General features: G+C 32.9%; 1 protein-coding gene across 1 annotated transcript; it reads left to right on the top strand.

Moving 5' to 3' along the window:
* Positions 1-3,476: 3,476 nt before the first annotated feature.
* Positions 3,477-17,508, top strand: LOC120413093 (trigger factor-like). The gene is made up of 2 exons (XM_052706947.1): positions 3,477-3,624; positions 16,799-17,508. The coding sequence occupies exons 1-2, from the start codon at positions 3,477-3,479 to the stop codon at positions 17,506-17,508; spliced, it is 858 nt and encodes a 285-aa protein (XP_052562907.1).
* The last annotated feature ends 4,600 nt before the right edge of the window (positions 17,509-22,108 follow it).

The raw sequence follows: 22,108 nt of genomic DNA, 5'->3' as shown, positions 1-22,108 counted from the left end.
AAATCTGTATCTTTTGAAGAAATTTTTGGTCGATTTGGTGTCTTCGGCAAAGTTGTAGGTATGGATAAGGATTACACTGAAAAAAAAAAAAGATAAATGGTAATTTATTTTGCTGATTTTTAATTTCACTTTTTGTCACTAAAACATGATTTGCAAAAAAACACTATTTTTATTTTTTTTAAATTTTGCCAGCTTTTCTGAAATTTCCAGAACGGGCAAAAACTCTTTGTTTGAGTTATGAATTTTTGAATCAATTCTGATTAAAAAAAGTTTGAAATATTGACCGCAACTTAATTTCAATTTAATTTTTCGATGTAAAATCGGATTTGCAATCTAAAAGTACATTAGTGAAATTTTCATAAAGTGCACTGTTTTCAAGTTATAGCTATTTTTAGGTAACTTTTTAAAAAAAATAGTTGCAGTTATTAATTTAAAAAAAAATTATTGCCCATGTTTGCCCAATTTTGAAAAAAATATTTTTGAAATGCTGAGAAAATTCTTTGTTGCTTTGTTGCTGAGATATTGCTATGCAAAGATTTTAAAACAGAAAAATGGATGTTTACTACCCAAACAACTCATTTAAATCAGGACTAACATTTTAAAAGGGCTAAACATTGAATATTACGCCCATTTAAAATGTTAGTCTTGTTTAAATTTTTTTCAAAATATTTTTTTCGAAGAGATCGGAAAATTTCACGAATGTTTCATGTATTAACATTGAAAATCGGACCATTAGTTGCTGAGATATCGACATTAGAAAATGGTGGGTTGTTTTGGTGAGACTTAGAAAACTTCAATTTTCGTGTTTCTTTTTCTTAAAGCGGCTGTATCTCAGCAACCCGAGGTCCAATCTTCAATGTCTCTTAGACAATTTTATAGCAAATTTTCTGAACTTTTCAAAAAAAATATTTTTAGAAATGGTCGCTCATGATCACTATTTTTAAAAATCGAAAAACTGCAAATATTTTGTTAAAATCAAACTTTCGGTGCCTATATCTTGAAAACGGAGCCCTTTATCAAAAAAATTGTGAAGTAGTTTTCGATTGCAAATTCAATTTTGCATTAAAAATTGATTTCAAATTTGTTTTTGCATGAAATTTGGATTTTTTCCAAAAATCACTATTTTTTCAAAAATTCATAACTTGGCGGCAGATTTTTTGACCATGTTCCTCTATAGCTCAAAAGTTGCGGATTTTAGTCCCCTAAAACATATCAAAAAATCTCGAAAATCAAAAAATACGTATTTTGGGAAATTGAGTTTTAGTGAAAAAAAAGTTGATAAAAAAATCTGCAAATTTTTTTTTCCGTGTACATATTTTTTTCTCAATTGTCCTCAACAATACCTACAACTTTGCCGAAGACACCAAATTGATCAGAAAATTCACTCAAAAGTTACAGCTGTTTGAATATTTACATACCATTTTTGTATGGACAGCAGCCAAAATTGTATGGAGACTTGTATGGGTGAACCAATGACACAAAATAGCTTATTTGGTCACAGGGAAAGCCCCCACAAAGTTTGAGCCAAATCAAAAAATACAAATAAAATCCATTTCCGGTTTTGGTAGAGAATTGCTCAGGTCGACTTTTTTGGACACTCACTGACACTGAATCATTGGAATCAATCATGCTTAATTAAAAAGAAAAGTTGCTTTAGTTTGGATTTTTATGAATGTGTGGAATAAAATAAATATTAACTAGAAGCTTTCATAACTAGATATTTTTCTTAAAATAAAATGAAAATATTTTTTTCCTGAAACAAAACTTTTTTTTTATTAATTTCGATTTTAATAAAATATTTAAAAGCGCATTTAAATTAAATCATGAATGCTGTTTATATAACAAAATAGCTTTAATTCCTAAAGCATATTTATTCTGGATGCAATTTATTGCACTGCAATTCCATAATTTTGAATACATATGTTTTACTAAGTTGCTTGTTTTGTTGAGAGTATTTTTTACTTTCTGTACCATTTCAATAAATTGTTATACCGTAAAACGGGGTGACTTTGATAGCCGGGGTGACTTTGATAGGTTTGCTATTTTTCCGCAAAATGAAGAGTACAATCAAAATACGTACGGAATTGTTTAGAATCATACTGACCGTGGTAGAGAAGTGTTCAAAGTACCTAAAAAAGAACTTTTTATAAAATTTTGAAAAGTTTAAAAAGTTAGTTAACAATAGTTAAGAAAATGTTGATGAAAGTCATTAATTTAAACTTCTCAAAGTGTCATGATTTTCTCAATGAACATGATTTTGAATCGGAAAACGGAATTCATTTTCGGATTCTTTGGACAATTTTCCACTAGGAGAACGGTAAATAAGTTTGTAAATAATAAATAATATGTGTTTTTGAAACACAATTAAAAAAAAATCTCCAAATTTATAGGCAATTTCAGTTGAACAAATTTCATGTAAAATGTGAAAACTTGTGATTCGTGCTTCGAATTCAGTATAAAATACAATATAAATCAATAATTTTATAAACAAAACCAGTTTTAACAAATTTCACGCCAAAATCCGTTTTTTTTAACAATTTTACCTAAAATTTATATGTATTTTGTTAAAAAGTTTATAAACTTAGTTAACTAAATATAAATATATATTTTTTTTCTTAAAAACTATATCAGCTACTTAAGTGATGGTACATAAACGTACAAATAAAGTTTTAACATCTTAAATGTGATTTTAACAAGAAAAACTATGACTATCAAAGTCACCCCGGAATTTAAACTAAGAATTTTTAACGTAACTATTTTTCTTAACACTATTGAAAAAACTTTTTTTCCAAAATAGTGCATGGACTTTGTGTGGCCTACCCCAGTACATGTTTTAAAAATAATAATCTTGAGAAAAACCTTACCAGTTGGAAAATATTGCAAAAACAAATTGAAATCCTATCAAAGTCACCCCGGTTTACGGTACTGTTATTATTTACCTTAAACTTTGTGATGTCATACTTTTTCACACTTTTAAGTGAATTTCTGTTTTTTTATATATTATTAAATTGGTTTTAATGGTGTTACAGCACCTACACAAATTAAAATGTTTTCTATTTGACTTAATGTCACCCCCTCTAAAGGGTGAGTTTGAGTTAATTTTAAAACGATTGGCATTTATGAACGGTGTGATTATACTAGCCATATTGTGGGAAAATGTTGGTAAATCATTCAGGAGCATTCCTGAAAAGTTTTTATTGTGTTGAAATAACAACAGTAATATCGTTTTTTGACCAAAAGTCACCACTACTGACGGTTTATCATTTGTGGATAAACATTTTTGAAATCTATACTTATTTTTTTAAAAGATTTTTCACCTGGGAGGAAAAAGCCACGTGGCCATATAGGGGGGGGGGGGGGTTGGCGTGAAACCACGAAAAACCATGAGGGGGGAGGGGGGGGGGGGTCAAAAATTCTCCAAAAAAAGGCCACGTGGTTTATGCACGAACCCTTACGTGAAATCCCGCGAGCCACTTATGCTTAACCCGTCCGGGGTGGGAACCACGAGCACTCCTAAGATACAGGTGCTGGAAGAGGCTGCTATGTCCGGGGACACACGATTAGGCCTCGGGGGGAAGAACGTGATAATGATTTGGCAGCTGCACAAGTTGGCAGATGTGCCTGGTAAAAGTTTTGTGTGGGGTGGCCTCAGAGGCGTACTAAGGTCGGGTGTCACCCGGGGCGGGCTACCCGGTGTCACCCCTCCCCCCCCCCCTTCTCACACCCCCCTTTCTAGGTTTAATCCCACCAAACTTATGTCACATGGTATTCTTCTTACAAACTGGAATTCTAAATAATACTCTGCAATGAGCAAAAATCTTGCAATATAAAAAAAATACAAATATTTTTAATAATGAAAATTAAACTTTTTATATTAAAGCAAAGACTTTTTCAAAAAGTGTTTATAATTTGATTTTTTTTTCCATATGCAAATACACGTATTATAATTATCGAAATAATTATATCGAAGAACTAGCTCAAAAAAGAAACTAGAGCAATTCTCTACGAAATCGGTCTTTTTTCTTCAATTTTAATATTTGTATTTTTTAATCCGACTGAAACTTTTTTGGTGCCTTCGGTATGCCCAAAGAAGCCATTTTGCATCATTAGTTTGTCCATATAATTTTCCATACAAATTTGGCAGCTGTCCATACATAAATGATGTTTGAAAATTCAACAATCTATATCTTTTGAAGGAATTTTTTGATCGATTTGGTGTCTTCGGCAAAGTTGTAGGTATGGATACGGACTACACTGGAAAAAAATAATACAAGGTAAAAAAAATTTGGTGATTTTTTTATTGAACTTTTTAACACTAAAACTTGATTTGCAAAAAAACACTATTTTTAATTTTTTTTATTTTTTGATATGTTTTAGAGGACATCAAATGCCAACTTTTCAGAAATTTCCAGGTTGTGCAAAAAATCATTGACCGAGTAATGAATTTTTTAATCAATACTGATTTTTTCAAAAAATCGAAATTTTGGTCGCAAAAAATTTTCAACTTCATTTTTCGATGTAAAATTGAATTTGCAATCAAAAAGTACTTTAGTGAAATTTTGATAAAGTGCACCGCTTTCAAGTTATAGCCATTTTTATGTAACTTTTTTCAAAATAGTCGCAGTTTTTCATATTTTAAAATTAGTGCACATGTTTGCCCACTTTTGAAAAAAATATTTTTGAAAAGCTGAGAAAATCCTCTATATTTTGCTTCATCGGACTTTGTTGATACGACCTTTAGTTGCTGAGATATTGCAATGGAAAGGTTTAAAAACAAGAAAATTGATGTTTTCTAAGTCTCACCCAAACAGCCCACCATTTTTCAATGTCGATATCTCAGCAACTAATGGTCCGATTTTCAATGTTAATATATGAAACATTTGTGAAATTTTCCGATCTTTTCTAAAACAATATTTTCAAAATTTTCAAATCAAGACTAACATCTTAAATGGGCGTAATATTCAATGTTTGACCTTTTTGAAATGTAAGTCTTGATTTGAATATTTTGAAAATATTGTTTTCGAAAAGATCGGAAAATTTCACAAATGTTTCATATTTTGACATTGAAAATCGGACCATTAGTTGCTGAGATATCGACATTGAAAAATGGTGGGCTGTTTGGGTGAGACTTAGAAAACATCAATTTTCCTGTTTTTAAACCTTTGCATTGCAATATCTCAGCAACTAAAGGTCGTATCAACAAAGTCCGATGAAGCAAAATATAGAGAATTTTCTCAGCTTTTAAAAAATATTTTTTTCAAAGGTGGGCAAACATGTGCACTAATTTAAAAAATGAAAAACTGCGACTATTTTGAAAAAAGTTACATAAAAATGGCTATAACTTAAAAACGGTGCACTTTATCAAAATTTCACTAAAGTACTTTTTGATTGCAAATTTAATTTTACATCGAAAAATGAAGTTGAAAAATTTTTGTGACCAAAATTACGATTTTTTGAAAAAATAAGTATTGATTAAAAAATTCATAACTCGGTCAATGATTTTTTGCACAACCTGGAAATTTCTGAAAAGTTGGCATTTTATGTCCTCTAAAACATATCAAAAAATAAAAAAAATTAAAAATAGTGTTTTTTTGCAAATCAAGTTTTAGTGATAAAAAGTCAAATAAAAAAATCACCAAATTTTTTTTACCGTGTATTATTTTTTTCCAGTGTAGTCCGTATTCATACCTACAACTTTGCCGAAGACATCAAATCGATCAAAAAATTCCTTCGAAAGATACAGATTTTTGAATTTTCATACATCATTTTTGTATGGACAGCTGCCAAATTTGTATGGAACATTATATGGACAAACTAATGATGCAAAATGACTTCTTTGGGCATATCGAAGGCACCAAAAAAATTTCAGTCGGATTAAAAAATACAAAAAAAAATCGAATGACCGAAATCCTAGAGAACTGCTCATTATCATTCAGCTCGGCGATTTTCCTTATAAATAACAGTTTTTTTTAAATGAAAAATATTCAGAATATATGTTGTGTCATCAAATACACAATACATTATTTTTATCATTTGATAGTGTTTACATCAAAATCAAAATCATTTTTCTTAAAATTTAGAAAGATTAAAAATTCATATACGCTCAACAATCAATACGAGATTGAATAATTCGTAAATTTTGAATGCTGATTTAAATTCAAATATTTATTTTGAAAAAAAAATGCGCGGTATTAGTATTCTCTAGAAATTTTGTTAAGATAAATATTTTCTTAATAATTATAAGACATTTGTTCAAGCTTTATAAATCTTTTTCCAAAGGCAACAAATTTAGTAAAGCAAACTGATTTGATTTAATATACATAATTTATAGCCGTAATTAAAAAAACATCTATTCCATATCTTCCAAAATCTTTGGAAGCTAGTTTAAACTTAAAAAGAATTAGAATAAATTAAAGCTAAGCAAAATATTTTAAGCGGTTAAGGGTAGAATATTTTGAAACGTAAACTTCCCGTTGTTTTTTTTTAGAAAAGACACTTTTAAGTTTTTTTTTTTCTAAGAACTGCAGATCAGAAAAACATTTTTGGACTTTGGGTTTCTTGAATTGACATTTTTGACACAAGATAAACTGACATTTCATTAGTTTTTTTTTTAACATTCCAGCGATTGATCAACAATTAGTTTGATCAAATCTGTATTCTTTGCGATCAAAAACGTCATTCCAAGTTTTTTTTGCCCTGCGGAATTTTGGGCGATTTTTTTAAACGCTCAAATTGCGCAAATTGAATCGAGTAGGGGAACAGCATCTAAATCCAGCGTGCCTCTAATGTTGCCATGTCAGCACTTTGACATTCAATTACGGTTTTACTTAAAAAAAAAAAAAAAAAAATTACAGCTTATTAAAAGCGTTTTCAACAGAAATCGAGTGATAAATAGCAAACATACGAGAATTTCCCCTACTTCAAATTTCTAGGATCATTTAGACATTCTTACAAATCAAAAAAGAAAAAAAGAATCGTCCAAATTGATTGCATTATGCACAAGAACCAGCGAGTAGAAGTTGCCGTTGGGCGTCCGTGTAAGTTTGACATTGGGTGTTTGGCGTTGGGTGTTCCAGTGTTAACATAAAACTTCAAATTGTAAAATTTGTTAATCAAATAAAAATGCTCAATAATTTTCTATTAAGTTATCAAAACAATAAAAACGGAAAAAACACAGAAAGGGTAGATTTTTCAACTATCAATTAATTTTATTTCAACCAATAATTTAATTTTTATTTTTTTGCTTTAAATATATTTGTTCATTTGAAAAACAGCTTGTTCGAAAAATCTTGAAATGGTTTAATTTTTTGAAATACATGTTTAAAAGTTTATTTTTAATTATTTTATAAATTAAAAATTAATTCCGGAAAGATTAAGAACTCGGTGATGTCTTTAAATGAGAATTGAAATGTATTTTTTATTGTGCAAACATTGTTGATGCATGTTTACCCATCAATCAAAACATCAGAATCAAAAAAGTGGTTAACACTGAATCCAAATACTTGAGACATTTTGCCTTGAATTTTCCTTGAAAAGTGTTAATTAGTTTCATTCATATTTTGTTTAATTTTGCTGAAACATAATAGAATCTTTCCGAGGACCAGACAAATCATAAGTATTGATGAGGGAAGTTTAGAAAATTAGTTTCCCTTAAGCATATTTTTCAAAATTAAAATATGAATAAACTCATTTCTGATCTTCATGGAAAATTAGAGAAAAAATTACTAAAGGATTTTTTCAGTGTTAACTGCATTTTTTATCCTGATTTTTTGATTGATTGATGGGAAATCATACATCAGAAATATTTCCGAAAAATAAGTATTATTTTCATTTTTCAAGAGAGAGTGCCCATTTATGGAAACATTTGCAAAATTTGAAATAAATAGACAAATAATAGTTGAGATATAACATTGCTGACAAAAAACATTGAGAAAAAACTTCTATTGAAAAATGAAAGGTATTTGAAAAAAACATGAAAATACCTTTGTTATTTTGAATTTTAAAATTTCCAAAATCCTAAGTAAGAGATTTTTATATCTTTTCAAATCAACAAAAATGTACATACTTGGGACTACTTTAAAAAAATGAATTGGTCCTTTATTGCCTTTTACTTTAAAATAATGCCTTTTAGTAATTTTCTATAAACTTTACAATAGTTAAGTTTACTATATAATTATTTTGAAAATAAAAACATAAAAGTGCTTTTGAAATGCAATGAGAACATCCTAATATATTTTTTAAATCGCACTTTGTATCATACCGCCATGACATTTTTTGACTATCTCTTTCATAAAATCATGTGTTTTTGATTATCTTAGATTTACTATAATCTAAAACAAAAAAAAATCGAATACAAGGATTTTCATATAATCTAGAAGCACGGCAACAACACGAGCAAAGATTGCGCATTCTGTATTTTAATTGAATTGCCGATTACTCTACCTTTTTTTATTTACGGTGCTGTTTTTCAACTAAATTGCATGTGAAAATATCAAAATGATTTTTGTGACAAGTAGTATCGTTAATTTATATTTTTAGCAAAGCAAAGCAATCCACTTTAACGACCCCCGGGTCTTTTGTGGTCTCTGTTGCAAGTTTCTACTCATTTCTAGGCGTCCGAAGGTTATGTGTGGTCAGTCACTCAAAACCTCTTTTACGCAAATGGACCGACGTTTTACTTCCCCATCCGATAGAAGGCTTTTATATATATTATAATTTATATTTTTAATTGATCATAATTTAGGATATTTGTTCAAATATCCAACGTTTTTGGCATGAAAGCTTTTTTTGTTTATTTCAATTATAATAGGGTTTGAAAAGGTTGTTAGGCACGCTTGCCGAGTCTTACTGTACTTACAATTTTTGTATGGACAGTTGCTAAAATTATATAAAGACTTGCAGGCCGGTCTCGCGGGCTGATCCTAAGATTACTGTGGAATCCGTCCCATTTAGGATTCTTCTTATGAAGTTGTTTAGGAAAATGATGAATAAGTGCTTTTATAAACAAAAAAATAAAAAAATATGAAATTTAATAAAAAAAAATGAGAAACTACAATTACATTTTAATACCTAATATATTTATGAGTATTCGGAAAATATTGAATAAACACGCACGGAAAATATTGAATAAACATGCACGCCGGGTCCGGTGGCGCAGTGGTTAGCGTGATAGCCTATCACCCCAGTATGGCCTGGGTTCAATCCCAGACGGACCCGGTGGCATTTTTCGAGACGAGATTTGCCTGATCACGCCTTCTATCGGATGGGGAAGTAAAACGTCGGTCCATTAGCGTAAAAGAGGTTTTGAGTGACTCACCACACATAACCTTCGGACGCCTAGAAATGAGTAAAAACTTGCAACAGAGCCCACAATAGACCCGGGGGTCGTTAAAGTGGATTGCTTTGCTTTTTGCACATTTTCCAAAAAGATTTATTAAACGTTAAAAACTAAAAAATATAAGTGAAGGGAAGATAATGGAAAAAAAATATTTCCTTTGTTGAAACCGAGATTCTAACTATATTCAAAAAGTAATTTTTATTAATATCAAAATCATAATTCTGTGGACCCCTTCGGATCTGCCTGACAATTTTTAAAATAAAATTTAAAACATGGCCGTTAGTGCTCGGTCGAAGGAAAGTTCTATAAAACAATTACATTGAAACAAAAATAATAAACAATAAACAAATTTAAATTAACCTGACAAATGGCGATATTTTTAAATCTATATTTTGCAAATAATATCTCGAATCACGTGTATCTATCTGAAATCAATACTATCTAACAAGTAGGAGTTACAAATTTTAATCATTATAAACAAAAAAAAACATAATCCTAATAATAGGAAACGAATTCTGATTTTTCATGTTAAATTCTACTACCCGAATAACAAAAAAAAAAAAGATGATACAATTATATTTCATATAATTTGTATGTTTATTCCTTACTTTTTTATCTTTTATTAATAATTATGAAATGATAAAATTTGGTACAAAAAATAGTCAAGAATCTAATTAAATACTTTTTTTTTAGGAATTTTCAATTTTAAATATCCTCTGTCAATTTAATAAAAAAGAAAACAATGGTAACGTTAAGATTGTTTTGTATCTCTCATTATTGCCTAGTAAAAATTTAGCTGGAATATTTATTTATTGAAAAAGCGTGTGTTTTCTTCCAGTCAGATCGTTCAGATTTAGAAAAAAAAAATATTTGGATCTTTTTCTACAATTAAACACTGAATTTCGAAAAACATCATAATATGCATTGTTTTGCAAAACATAAATTCCTCTGATGTAATTTTTGATTAAATTTATTTTTTAGATTTTGTTGTTTAAATGTATGTTTCAATATTCATTCAAATTGAAAAGAGTAGGGATTGAGACGGACGTAAATCTTGTTACATATTAAAATTTAAAACATTTAATTAAATCTAAAAATCATATCAAAGGTTGTGCAAAATGTTAATACTAAAGAATAATAAATATAATCAAATATTGTTCAAAATGTTAAACACATTTTCAAACGGATCTGCGGTTGAAACTGTATCTACTGTTAGGTTATACTTTGACCTTTCTAAAAGATATACGGTGATTTTTATATAAAATAGTTGAATACATGAATAAAAGTACATGTTCGAATAAAAAAGCGAAAAGGAACATGGCTCTTCTTAATCGTGCACGAAAGATCGGTAAAATGTAACCAACAAAAATCAGTCCGTTCGGTGAAACACCGATTTCATTACTACACTTTCAGATGTAACTTCATACGTCGAAAAATGGCTTGTCTCATTTCGTAGAGTAACAATGTATGTAAGCAAAACGATATAAAATAATTAAAGTATTGTTAACAATCAAACTCACAAAAAAATCTTCAACCGATTATTTTTTTTAAGTTCAAGGGCAATTTTCTCTTGCGTGTTTCGGCTCCGGGTTTTCTGCACCCTTTTATTAGCTTCCAGTTTTGATAGCAAACAGTTGTTATATTAATTTTTCAATTCAAAGTGTTTTTTTTATTATTTTTGCTTTCAATTGATACATTGCCGAAGGAAACAAAAATAAACCCACATTCCGAGAAAATTTAAAAAAAATCAAACTCAAGAGTGGTTTGTCACAAGAACATTTTTATGAGAAAACATTTTCCATTTAACTCTTTTTATAAGCTTGTACATTAATAATATAGGGGTGACACCCCTTACATATAAGTATTTTTATCAAAATTTATTTATTTGATGATCGGGTGTCACCCCTGAAAATTAAATTTTTGAAGTTTTTAGTTTTCATATAAACATGCACTTTTACTAACTGTGAATATTTAACTTCATCATTATAAGTATACTATGTAAACATATTCTAAAAAATGAGTATTACTTTTGGGTGTCACCCCCATCTAAAATGATTGTTTCAGAAAATTTAACTTGTATGTTTTGTTTATATTAGTTAGATACTTGATGATTTTTTTATGAACATATTTTAGGTCAATTATATTTTTTTCTTCGTCCGAGTCAGGTGTCACCCCATCAGCTCGGGTGTCACCCCAAGATGGGTGACACCCGGGGCGGGCCGCCCCCGCCGCCCCCCCCTTAGTACGCCACTGGGTGGCCTTGAGAGGCAGTTGGTGTTTGAGATTTTTGTTTGTTAATACTACATTTTGAAATATTACACCGACCTCCAAAAATTAACTAAAAATACTGCGCAGGCCTTAACTCGATGTCATAACAACCCTTTTATGAATTGTTCCACATACTTACTTTTCACTTAGAAGCCTTCCTCGGGATTCGAACTCATGACAACGAGTTTGATTAACTACCATCTGATTTAGGTAAACACATTCTAAGGCTGTTGCAAATATTTTACAAAGGTTTTGTCGAACAACCCTCCCCTCCCCCTCATGGCTTGAAAAATCAAAGGCAAAAATATGTTTTTCAAAAACATCAAAATATTAATGGAAATGTAAATGAAATCAAATAAAAATGCATTACTCTGCGTTTAGAATAATTTTGAGCATGGTTAGTGAATTTTCGATGAATAAATGTGCGTTTGCTAAAATGTCGTATTTAGTCGAATCTTACATTTTTTGAAAATAATGATTGCAGTTTAACTTTACGAATGGTTATAACATTTTATTGTATTTTTTCATTGAAATATTGCAATTCTGGCTCTCAAAGATTTTTCATTAGTCACAATTAAGATAAACAAGATAAAATTACGCCTTTACATAAATTGTTCAGATAACATGTCACACCTTCTCGAAATATAAAAAAAACTCTAACATGTTATTGAAAACACAAGTACATTCAGCTTAAAACAGTTTTTCAAATACCTAAAACAATAAAATCAACAAATACTGATAGAAAAGTGCAATTTGGTGTGTTTTTTCTATTATTTTTAATTAACAAAAATGTTCACAAAATAACCGAAATTCAAAAAAACTTCGGCTGATAGATGTATTTTAATTGTATTTTCATTTTTTAAATAATCTATTCGAAATTTGGCCCCCAAGTTCATTTGAGCTTCAAATTTGGCCCGGCCTCCAAAAACTTTGAGCAGGCCTGGTCTAATACTACAAATAAATAATCTTTTAACCATATTATATCAGTTTTATTCAAATAGAACAAACATGAAAATTTCTAATCGACATTGTGTATTAAAATCAAAAGTGCTCCGAATTGGCTCAAAATAATAAGACCCGTATTTTTTTGTTTGGCGATTAGGGTGCTCCTATCCAAATAGGGTGGTCCAAAAAAGATGCGTATTTCAATTACGAAAAGTACAAGTCATCGCTTACATTTTGAAATTATCGCAGTTTTAGTGAAAAACAACCTTTTTTCTCGTTTTTGTCATTTTCCGTTTTTGCGCGCGGCGCGTCGAAAAGCCCAGTTTTTATGTTAAAAAAATCATATCTCCGAATCCTGTTAATAGGTATTTGCAATTTTTGGATATGTTTAGTAAAAAACAACAAGGAATCAGGGAAATATATTATCAGATATGTGCTCTTTGGTCCCGAGACCTTCAAATCAGCAATTGTAATTTTCATAGGACCTTTTTAAAATAATTAGCTAGTTTTTTCGGACTTCAACTTATTTTTGCTCAAGTTTGTGGTTTTTGCGAAAATCGACAAAAAACGTTATTTTTACACATTTATAACACATTTCCAAAAAAGCTTGGTGTAAACTTTGAAGATATTTATGATTTTCCATCACATTCAAACATGTGAAATTGTTTAAGTAAGATGGATTTTTAACAAAATGTTTGCTTTTTATATCAAATTTTAACAAAATTCTAAAAAGGTTCAGAAAAAGGATAAAAAAGACACATGCATTGGTCACTCTACCTTTACTGACGGAATTTTGTATCAAAATTTACTAAAAATAAAACCTCTTGATATAATAAATCTGCCTTCTAAACAATTTGTCCTTATTATGTGCATTTTCTGTTGCTTGAAACATAAAGAAGAGTGTAAAAAATGTAGTTTGCAATATAAAATGATTTTCATTCCCCAAATCAAAACAAAATTGATAAGGACATACATTTTCCAGTTATACAAGTCTAATTTCAATATTTTTGACCGGTTTTGGTTATAATAGTTCTCTAAATATCTATCTAAATTTGGAGAAATCTAAATCCTCGGGTTCTTTTTGAGGACTTGAACCGGAAGTGGAGTCTTTAAATTCATAGAAGTCTGAATCACAGTCAGGGGCTGATTTCTAACAACTTTGTATGGGAGTTGCTGTTGGAGTCGGAGTCGGATTTGATAGAGTCGGTTGCTTTTGAGTGTTGAAGTCGGAGTCGCTACATTTTGAAAAGCCGTAGTTAGTGTCGTAGTCACTGAAAAAGCTACTATACTTTGCTTCTCTGATTAAAATAAATAATAAATCATGTACATGTAATGTTCGTTTACGTTCCTTGCTGATTTCCTAATGTAATTTGCGATAGCATCATCTATTAAACTGTGCCGGAATCCGTACTGTCAGATATCGACGTTTGAATTAAGCCATGTAAGATCAACCATCACCCCTGAGTACTAATTGCCTTTCAAATGCACGGGTTGCACTTTATACCCGTATAAAAGTGGCATTTTATGCAAATAATCGCCTGCAAAAGTCCGGCTTCTCGGAGGCGTTTGCAAATATGTAGTAAACTATCATATGCAAATGCAGCTTAAATTATCATTTTAATTATTTATCGGGTGCTGTTCAGTGAGCACCAAAGTTGTGTAATGTCAGTCCTACTAGCTGCGCTGTCTGTCAGCCATTTTTCAAACGCGGTACGACAACGTTTTAACACCTGTTGGGCCGTACTCGGGTACTCAAGCCAAGTCAATTAGAAACGCGATTGAGGCATACTGCTTAGTCGCTTAGTCATGCTTTGAGTCATCCAGGTTACGCTCTCTAAATTGATCCAATTTCACCGTTGTGGAGATTTATCATTGTCGTCTGTCAGCGTTCTAGTCTGGGGGCCGTCTCGTGTGGCCAAATTCGTGCCAAACTGGGCGTCGGCGTCGGGGACAGTTGAAACTGAAACAACTCTCCAATAAAGTTTCAATAAATCACGGTGATTTATTCACGATTTTCAGTAATATTTCGCGCATGTTTGTGTGTGTTTTGTAGGAACATTTCCGCTGCCCTCGTGCGATGGAATCTCTCAGAGAGTGCAGTCGTGGTTGATCCCTGGGCCAGCAGCAGTCGGGGACAGCCAGTCTGGGGCGATCTGATTTCGGTTTTGGTTTTGGGCGCATTTGGTTGGTGCTAATTTTGACCTCGATTATACACCACGTTCGATATCCTTTTCTGGTGAATGAAAGCACAAGTACGACCGAGCGGATTGAATGAATGTTGTTCACGAGGTTGTAGTGCTCGTGTGAACATGAGAAAGCTTACACAGAAAAAGAGCAGTGTGGCCAAATTGATGTAATGTGAAAATAAAAGGGTATTGTTCTCCTAAATACATGACTCCACTGACTCCGACTTCGACTCCAACAACAACTTCCATACAAAATTGTTGAAGATGACCGACTCTGACTGCATCTCGAACTCCGGCTTCCGAAGATTTTCCCACATTGCCTAGGAATTCTCAGAATTTGGTGACTCCGACTCCGGGTCTTTGCAAAGGCCCGAATTTCCCGTTTCTGGCTCCGACTTAATTCTTATATGTTTCAAATTAATTTCTCTTGGAATACTGTTTTCATTTATGGTAATTATATATTTTACATTTTTGTTTTCAAAAGCTGAAGCTGAATCCAGTTCAACCGGAAAAATGGCATCCCTGCTGCACTTCCTCACAGAGCAGCAAAAAAAAAGCTCACTGGGTGGGTGAAATTCTCCTCCCACTGTCGCTTGTAGCGCATAATTTTCAATTTTCAACGCTTCAGGGTCCCGACGGTGCCGGCAGGCAGCAGTGGCCTTTAGCGTTGATCGCCTCGAAGTTCTCAGGTTCGCACGCGGAATCGCATCCGCGCGGGATTTATGGGATCACCCGAGCAGGACGGAGTAACTCAATGGAACAAAATTGTCCACTCTTTGGCCCAACCCTTGGCAAATGGCCGTGGTCCCTCAATGGAATCCATCAGGCGGCAATATTTTGTCGAAACATTTAAAATACTTTTCACCATCGCGCGCCCCTTTTCGAGAACTGCCCTAATGGTCGTCCCCGAAGTTGATCCTGACCGGATTGTGGGCTGCGTGGTTGTCAGTTTAAATTTGTCCGAGATTTATCTGTGGCCATGGCGTGGAGCACCTTCGAAATCTGCGACTCGATTACAGTGCAATTGAGATGCGATGAATTATTTTGAAAATTACCTTTCATGTGAGAGAAAAGCTTTGCTTTTTTAGGCAAACTAAACTGAAACCTGCCATCTTGAATGTCAGAATCATTATTTTTTTAAACACATAGATTCAAATTCAAAAATTATAATTTTAAAATTCAGTTCAGAATTGCAATGTACTCAGTAACAAAAGTACCAAGAGTTCCAAGTTCAATGTACCAAGTACCGTAAGCCTTTGATAGGATTTTAATTTGTTTTTGAAATATTTTCCAACTGGTAAGGTTTTTTTCAAGATTATTATTTTTAAAACATGTTTTCAATAGTGTTTAGAAAAATAGTTACGTTAAAAATTCTTAGTTTAAATTCCGGGGTGACTTTGATAGTCTTAGTTTTTCTTGTTTAAGTAATATTTAAGATGTTCAAGCTTTATTTGTACGTTAAATGTACCATCACTAAAGTAACTGATATAGTGTTTAAGAAAAAAAAAACATTGTTTATATTTAGTTAACTAAGTTGGTAAGCTTTTTAATAAAATACATATAAATTATAGGAAAAATTGTTAAAAAGTCAGAATTTTGCCTGAAATTTGTTAAAACTAGTTTTATTTATAAAATTATCGATTTATATTGCATTTTATACTGAATTTGAAGCTTGAACCACAAATTTTCACATTTTACATGAAATTTGTTTAACTGAAATTGCTTATAAATTTGGAGGTTTTTCTTAATTGGGTTTGAAAAACAAATATTATTTATTATTGACAAACTTATTTAACCTTCTCCTAGTGGAAAATTGTCCAAGGAATCCGAAAATACATTCCATTTTCCGATTCAAAATCATGTTCATTGAGGAAATCATGACACTTTGAAAAGTTTAAAAAAATGACTTTCATTAACATTTTCTTAACTATAGTTATCTAACTTTTTGAACACTTCTCTACCACAGTCAGTATGATTCTAAACCATTCCGGAAGTATTTTAATTGTACTCTTCATTTTGTGGAAAAATAGCGAACCCATCAAAGTCACCCCGGTTATCAAAGTCATCCCGTTTTACGGTACCAAGAGTACCAAGAGTACCAAGAGTACCGAGAGTATCAAGAGTACCAAGAGTACCAAGAGTATCAAGAGTACCAAGAGAATCAAGAGTGTCAAGAGTACCAAGAGTACCAAGAGTACCAAGAGTATCAAGAGTACCAAAAGTACCAAGAGTACCGAGAGTATCAAAAGTACCAAGAGTACCAAGAGTATCAAGAGTACCAAGAGTACCAAGAGTACCGAGAGTATCAAAAGTACCAAGAGTACCGAGAGTATCAAAAGTACCAAGAGTACCAAGAGTACCAAGAGTATCAAGAGTACCAAGAGTACCGAGAGTATCAAGAGTACCAAGAGAATCAAGAGTGTCAAGAGTACCAAGAGTACCAAGAGTACCAAAAGTATCAAGAGTACCAAGAGTACCAAGAGTACCGAGAGTATCAAGAGGACCAAAAGTATCAAGAGTGCCAAGAGTAGCAAGAGTACCAAAAGTACCAAGAGTATCAAGAGTATCAAAAGTACCAAGAATACCAAGAGTACCAAGAGTATCAAGAGTACCAAGAGTACCAAGAGTACCAAGAGTACCAAGAGTACCGAGAGTATCAACAGTACCAAGAGTATCAAGAGTACCAAGAGTACCAAGAGTACCGAGAGTATCAACAGTACCAAGAGTATCAAGAGTACCAAGAGTACCAAGAGTACCAAGAGTACCAAGTAGCAAGTACCAAGTACCAAATTCTAAGATCATTTTACAGTTTCCAGTTGAATGTTTTCAGTTTTATTATTGATTTTGAAAATAACCTTAATGTATAAGTTTGCACCTAAAAATGACACCAGGTTGGAAGTTACTTCAAGTGGATTCATCAACGACCGGCGGCACGTGGGACCGCATCTTTTCCTCGGACTAAACGCGTTGAAAGGATCTCATTGCAAGGGTCCGCCGCGCGTTGATCGGTGAGATTTATTTGACCCGCGGCTAGATTTGTGCTCGGGAAGTTTTTCACCAATTTGGTGAAAACATCGCCAGTATAATTAATTCCGCGTGTCATCGGGTGTAAACCCGACAAACATTGATCCTGTTCCATGGCATGAGGTGAAAATGGGGGCAGGGGTAGTTAAAACGTATGTAATTTAATTACTGTCACTAACCACCCGACGGCACGAGCCAACCAACTTCAAATAGATAGCGGGAAGTAGGGGGTAAGATTGGAACTTGGGTAAACGTTGTAGGACAGCCTCGCACGACACGATATCGATACGCAAGCAAATGAACAGCTAGTTTCGATCAGATTTAGACAGGCGAATTGTCACGCTTCATGCCGACGATGCCGACGGTGCGGAGGTTGGCATTTGCGGTTGTTCTGGTGCCGATTTCAGCAATGACGGTTTCAAGTTATGGCGGGAGATTTAAGTTATGTACAGACGAAGTATTGCTAACTTGGGCGGGACTACAGTCCGATTAGGTTCATTTTTGAGAAGGGATTCATTCATTGTTAGAAACCAATTAGAAAATAGAAAACAAGATTGAAGCTATGGATTACAACATTTAATAAAAAAGTAAATGCATGGCATCAATAAATACGGTAACAAATGTATGAAAGTTAAATACATTTTAGTATTACAAAAAATGTATAAGTAATATTTATCTCTAAAAACTTTTCTACTGATCTGAATGAAAAACAAAGTTTTAGGAAAGCAAACAAAAGCATTGAACATCCAGTCTGCAAAACTTCCCCCAAAACAAATGTCCATCAATTAGTAAAATCACTCATGCTTAAAGGTTGAATGACGCGTCGCTCATTCAGTAAGCCCAACCTAAACCAGAAAAGGTGTGAAACACTTACCCACTAACGGGGCGTGAAAAATGGTGCCCGATGGAATCGACCAGATAAGATGAGATGGGGTCATTAATTTAATTAGGGACGCGCCGTGAAGCGGAATTGTTCCAGCAGCGGAATGTGTACAAGTTAATTCGGGCTGTGGTGTGGTCGAAAGGTTTCGGAATTTTGGGGTGGAATTTGTCAACGCGTTGATTATTAATCCGATGCTCGATAAGATTTGTTCGATTGAGTTGTTTCAGTCCTGGTGACGCTTTGCTGTAGAGCGACGGAATGGAATGTGCCACACTCGAACACCGTTTCGTGGGACCTTCGGAATCGCCCCCTCCGGTCGTGTTCCGGAGGACCATCGACATGTTGTTGGAGATGATGATTAATTCTTCTATTGTCTTTCGAACTTCACCGACCGGGAGAGAAGCAAGCTACGGACTAGGACAAATCGAAAGAGCGGGTTCGTCGTCGATGATGGCGTTGATGTTCTTTTGTTTTTATGGTTTCTGGCTGTGTCTATTTCTTTGCTGGATGGCTGTCTGGCAAGATGTTCGTACCAAGTTTATGGCCCCGATGAAAGGTGGTCCTCGTAAACTTTCAAGTTTCGGTCCGTCACACGTCGTCGTTGTTGTCGAGTACAAACATGCCACAAACAACACTCGGAAGAGAATTTCTCCAATAGCATGATCTGCTTTGGCACTCCTGGATGGTGACAAGCCTTGACAGTTGGAAAGGGTGTTGGTGAGTGGCAAAAATGTTTAAATTGTAAAACCATTGTAAACATAAAAAATAACCAAATTCCAAGGTTAGAATACTTTATTGGATGATGGTGAAAATGTACACAAATTCTTAAAAATCCAACAAAAAACAGCAAGATTATTTTGTTGGCATCGTATCTGAAAGTTTATTTTTGAATGAAAATCAAACATAAGGATAGACTAATATTATTCTTGTTATATGTTTTTGAAGTTTTTTTTTCTATTGGACGAAATTCGATGTTCTCTTCTGAATATTTTTAATTACCGTGATTCTTGTTGAAAAGGATTTATGATTCAAATCAAACTCATTCTTATGAGCAGAGTGTCACTTAGGTGCTGGGCACGTCACTATTCAGATTACGAGATGCTTAGCAAAATATGAAATGTACTGGATTGGTACATTGCCTAAAATTTTCAAGCAATTTTGCTAATGGATTAACCTATAAACATCTGAAAAACCTAAATCTCCACAAAAAATATGAGTTGCCCCTACCCATCTTCGATATCTCGTGAAGGTGGGCGGTATTGCCCCTTTAACTTTTTCTGGATCTACAAAGACTCGTTTTCAGTGATTTGTAGCTCGAAACTGTAAAGAGATAAACGCCCGCTCTGATTACATGTCATTTTATGGGAAATTTAATGTACTTTTCGAATCAGCAACAACCCAATGAGGTCATTTTTCATTTAATACTAAAAATTATAAAAAAAAATTGTTCTTTGTAACTTTGCAGTACTTTGGTTACTTGTTAGAATGTACCTTGGTTCTACAAAGACAATCGCAAAAAAACCGGTTTAATCCCACCTGGGGTAAGATAGAGCCTTTCTTTCTAAAGAATATAACAATGGTAGAACTTTTTTCAATTCATAACATCGACTTTGTTTATTTATAACGTCAGCACAAAAGAAAGTCTTATGATGAAAGCAATGTATTATAAATGATATGATTTCCAAAAGAAATAAAAAACACAATTTTCACCAAAAGAATATTTTCAATCGTAAAATATGTTTGTATACGTTTGTAATCAAACAAGCGTTTATGACAAACGTGATCATAGCAAGCTTCCCATGCGCCAGTGACAACGCACACCGCGGTTTTGGTTTTCTTGCTTCGGTACGAGCCCTTATGTGTGTTGGTATTTTGGTTCATCGTTCCAGCGCACCAAGCCAAGCAAAACCGAGGTACAAGTGAACCGCGTGTGCCGCACGGTGCAGGGAAGTTAGCCATTCAGCTTCTACGAAAGTGACAGAGTCAGAGATAGCTATTTTTACAACCGCACCACTACACACTCAATCGCGAGAACCTTAGGTAGAAAGCCATTGGCGTCGCCAGCATTGAAAACTTTGAAAACGATATAAACGATGAAAAGCTTTAGACAAGCTACTACAAAACGAGTATAAGTCGAGCCACAAAATAAATGCGCCAGCATTCTCGCACCAGTATTCGAAGCTCAACTTGATAACTTGTCGACTTGGCGACGAAGCGTCGAAAATCGATGCAGTGTGATTTTTTGACATTTTTTCCGATCAAAATTCATGCTGAATCGACATATTTACGAAAATGGAAATGACGTCCAGCCTTAAAGTAAAACCTATACCTTTCTTTAGTAAGAAAGGCAAAAAAATGATTATGATTTGATTGCACTTGGGATTGCACGTATTCTTCACGATTAATCTAAATTTGACGAAAATTTTTTTTTTTAGAGTAACGATTTCGACCAATTTTTCGAAGTTTCATTGACACCAAAATTCTATCTCTTCACGATTTCAAATCACTACTAAAAATCCAGAAATATGAAAGGGGTCGTACCACCCCACCGTTACGAAATATTGATAAATCGTCAGCTGTGTGCTATCTTGTGACAATGGCCATTTAGTACTATTCGAGAAAATCGATTTTTAAAGTTTGATGATAAATATTTTCAAAACTATGAATGGTAAAGCCAAACTTTTTGAAGCAATCGGTTCGTATACTATCGCTTAACAAACGCTCCAAGTTTCAACTGATTTGGTTACACCAGTTAAAAGATACAGTAAATTATGTAATCAAAAATCTGAAAAGCACGTGTCACAAGTGTGTTTCGAAAGTAAAATTGTACTACGTGTCACAAGTGTGCACAGAATTCCCATACAAACTAAAATAAGCTCAAATCAATAGTTTAACCGACTTAATCAGTATATTTTCAAAAACAAAAGATTGCATTGCTTTTAGAAAGTGTGTATCAACATAACAAGACAAATTTTCCACATTTTCCAACAACATGTATGACGTGTCACAAGTGTGCATGATCATTTTGATGATAAATTGGTCTATGTCACAAGTGTGTATTGCGATATCCGGGAAACGGAAGCGAGTTTCCAAAATCGGGTTAAAGCATCTTGTAGCGTTTGGTAAGTATAGCAAAACGTCATCATTAACTCATTTTCGACCAAAATGGTCTATGTCACAAGATAGCACACAGCTGACGAAATGTACCTCAAATTCGTGATCAGGTACTAAAAATACCTCTTAGAGCAAAGTTGCACTATTAAACTATTCCGATTTGAAGTCTTCGGCAAAATTGTGATTATTGCTTAGAATTTCTTGAAAAAAAATACACTAAAAACATTTTTTTGCAATTCTATTTTTTACACAAACAAAAAACTGATTGCGCAAGATAACTATTAAAAAAATCTCATGTTTTTAAATGTTTAAGTTAACAAAACTTCCATCTTTCGAGCTTTGGTATAAGGT

The sequence above is a fragment of the Culex pipiens genome, chromosome 2 (genome assembly GCF_016801865.2).
Source record: "Culex pipiens pallens isolate TS chromosome 2, TS_CPP_V2, whole genome shotgun sequence".
Classification (NCBI taxonomy): Eukaryota; Metazoa; Arthropoda; class Insecta; order Diptera; family Culicidae; genus Culex; species Culex pipiens.
The sequence above is the reverse complement of the archived record's forward strand: the minus strand, read 5'-3'. Positions and strand labels throughout refer to the sequence as shown.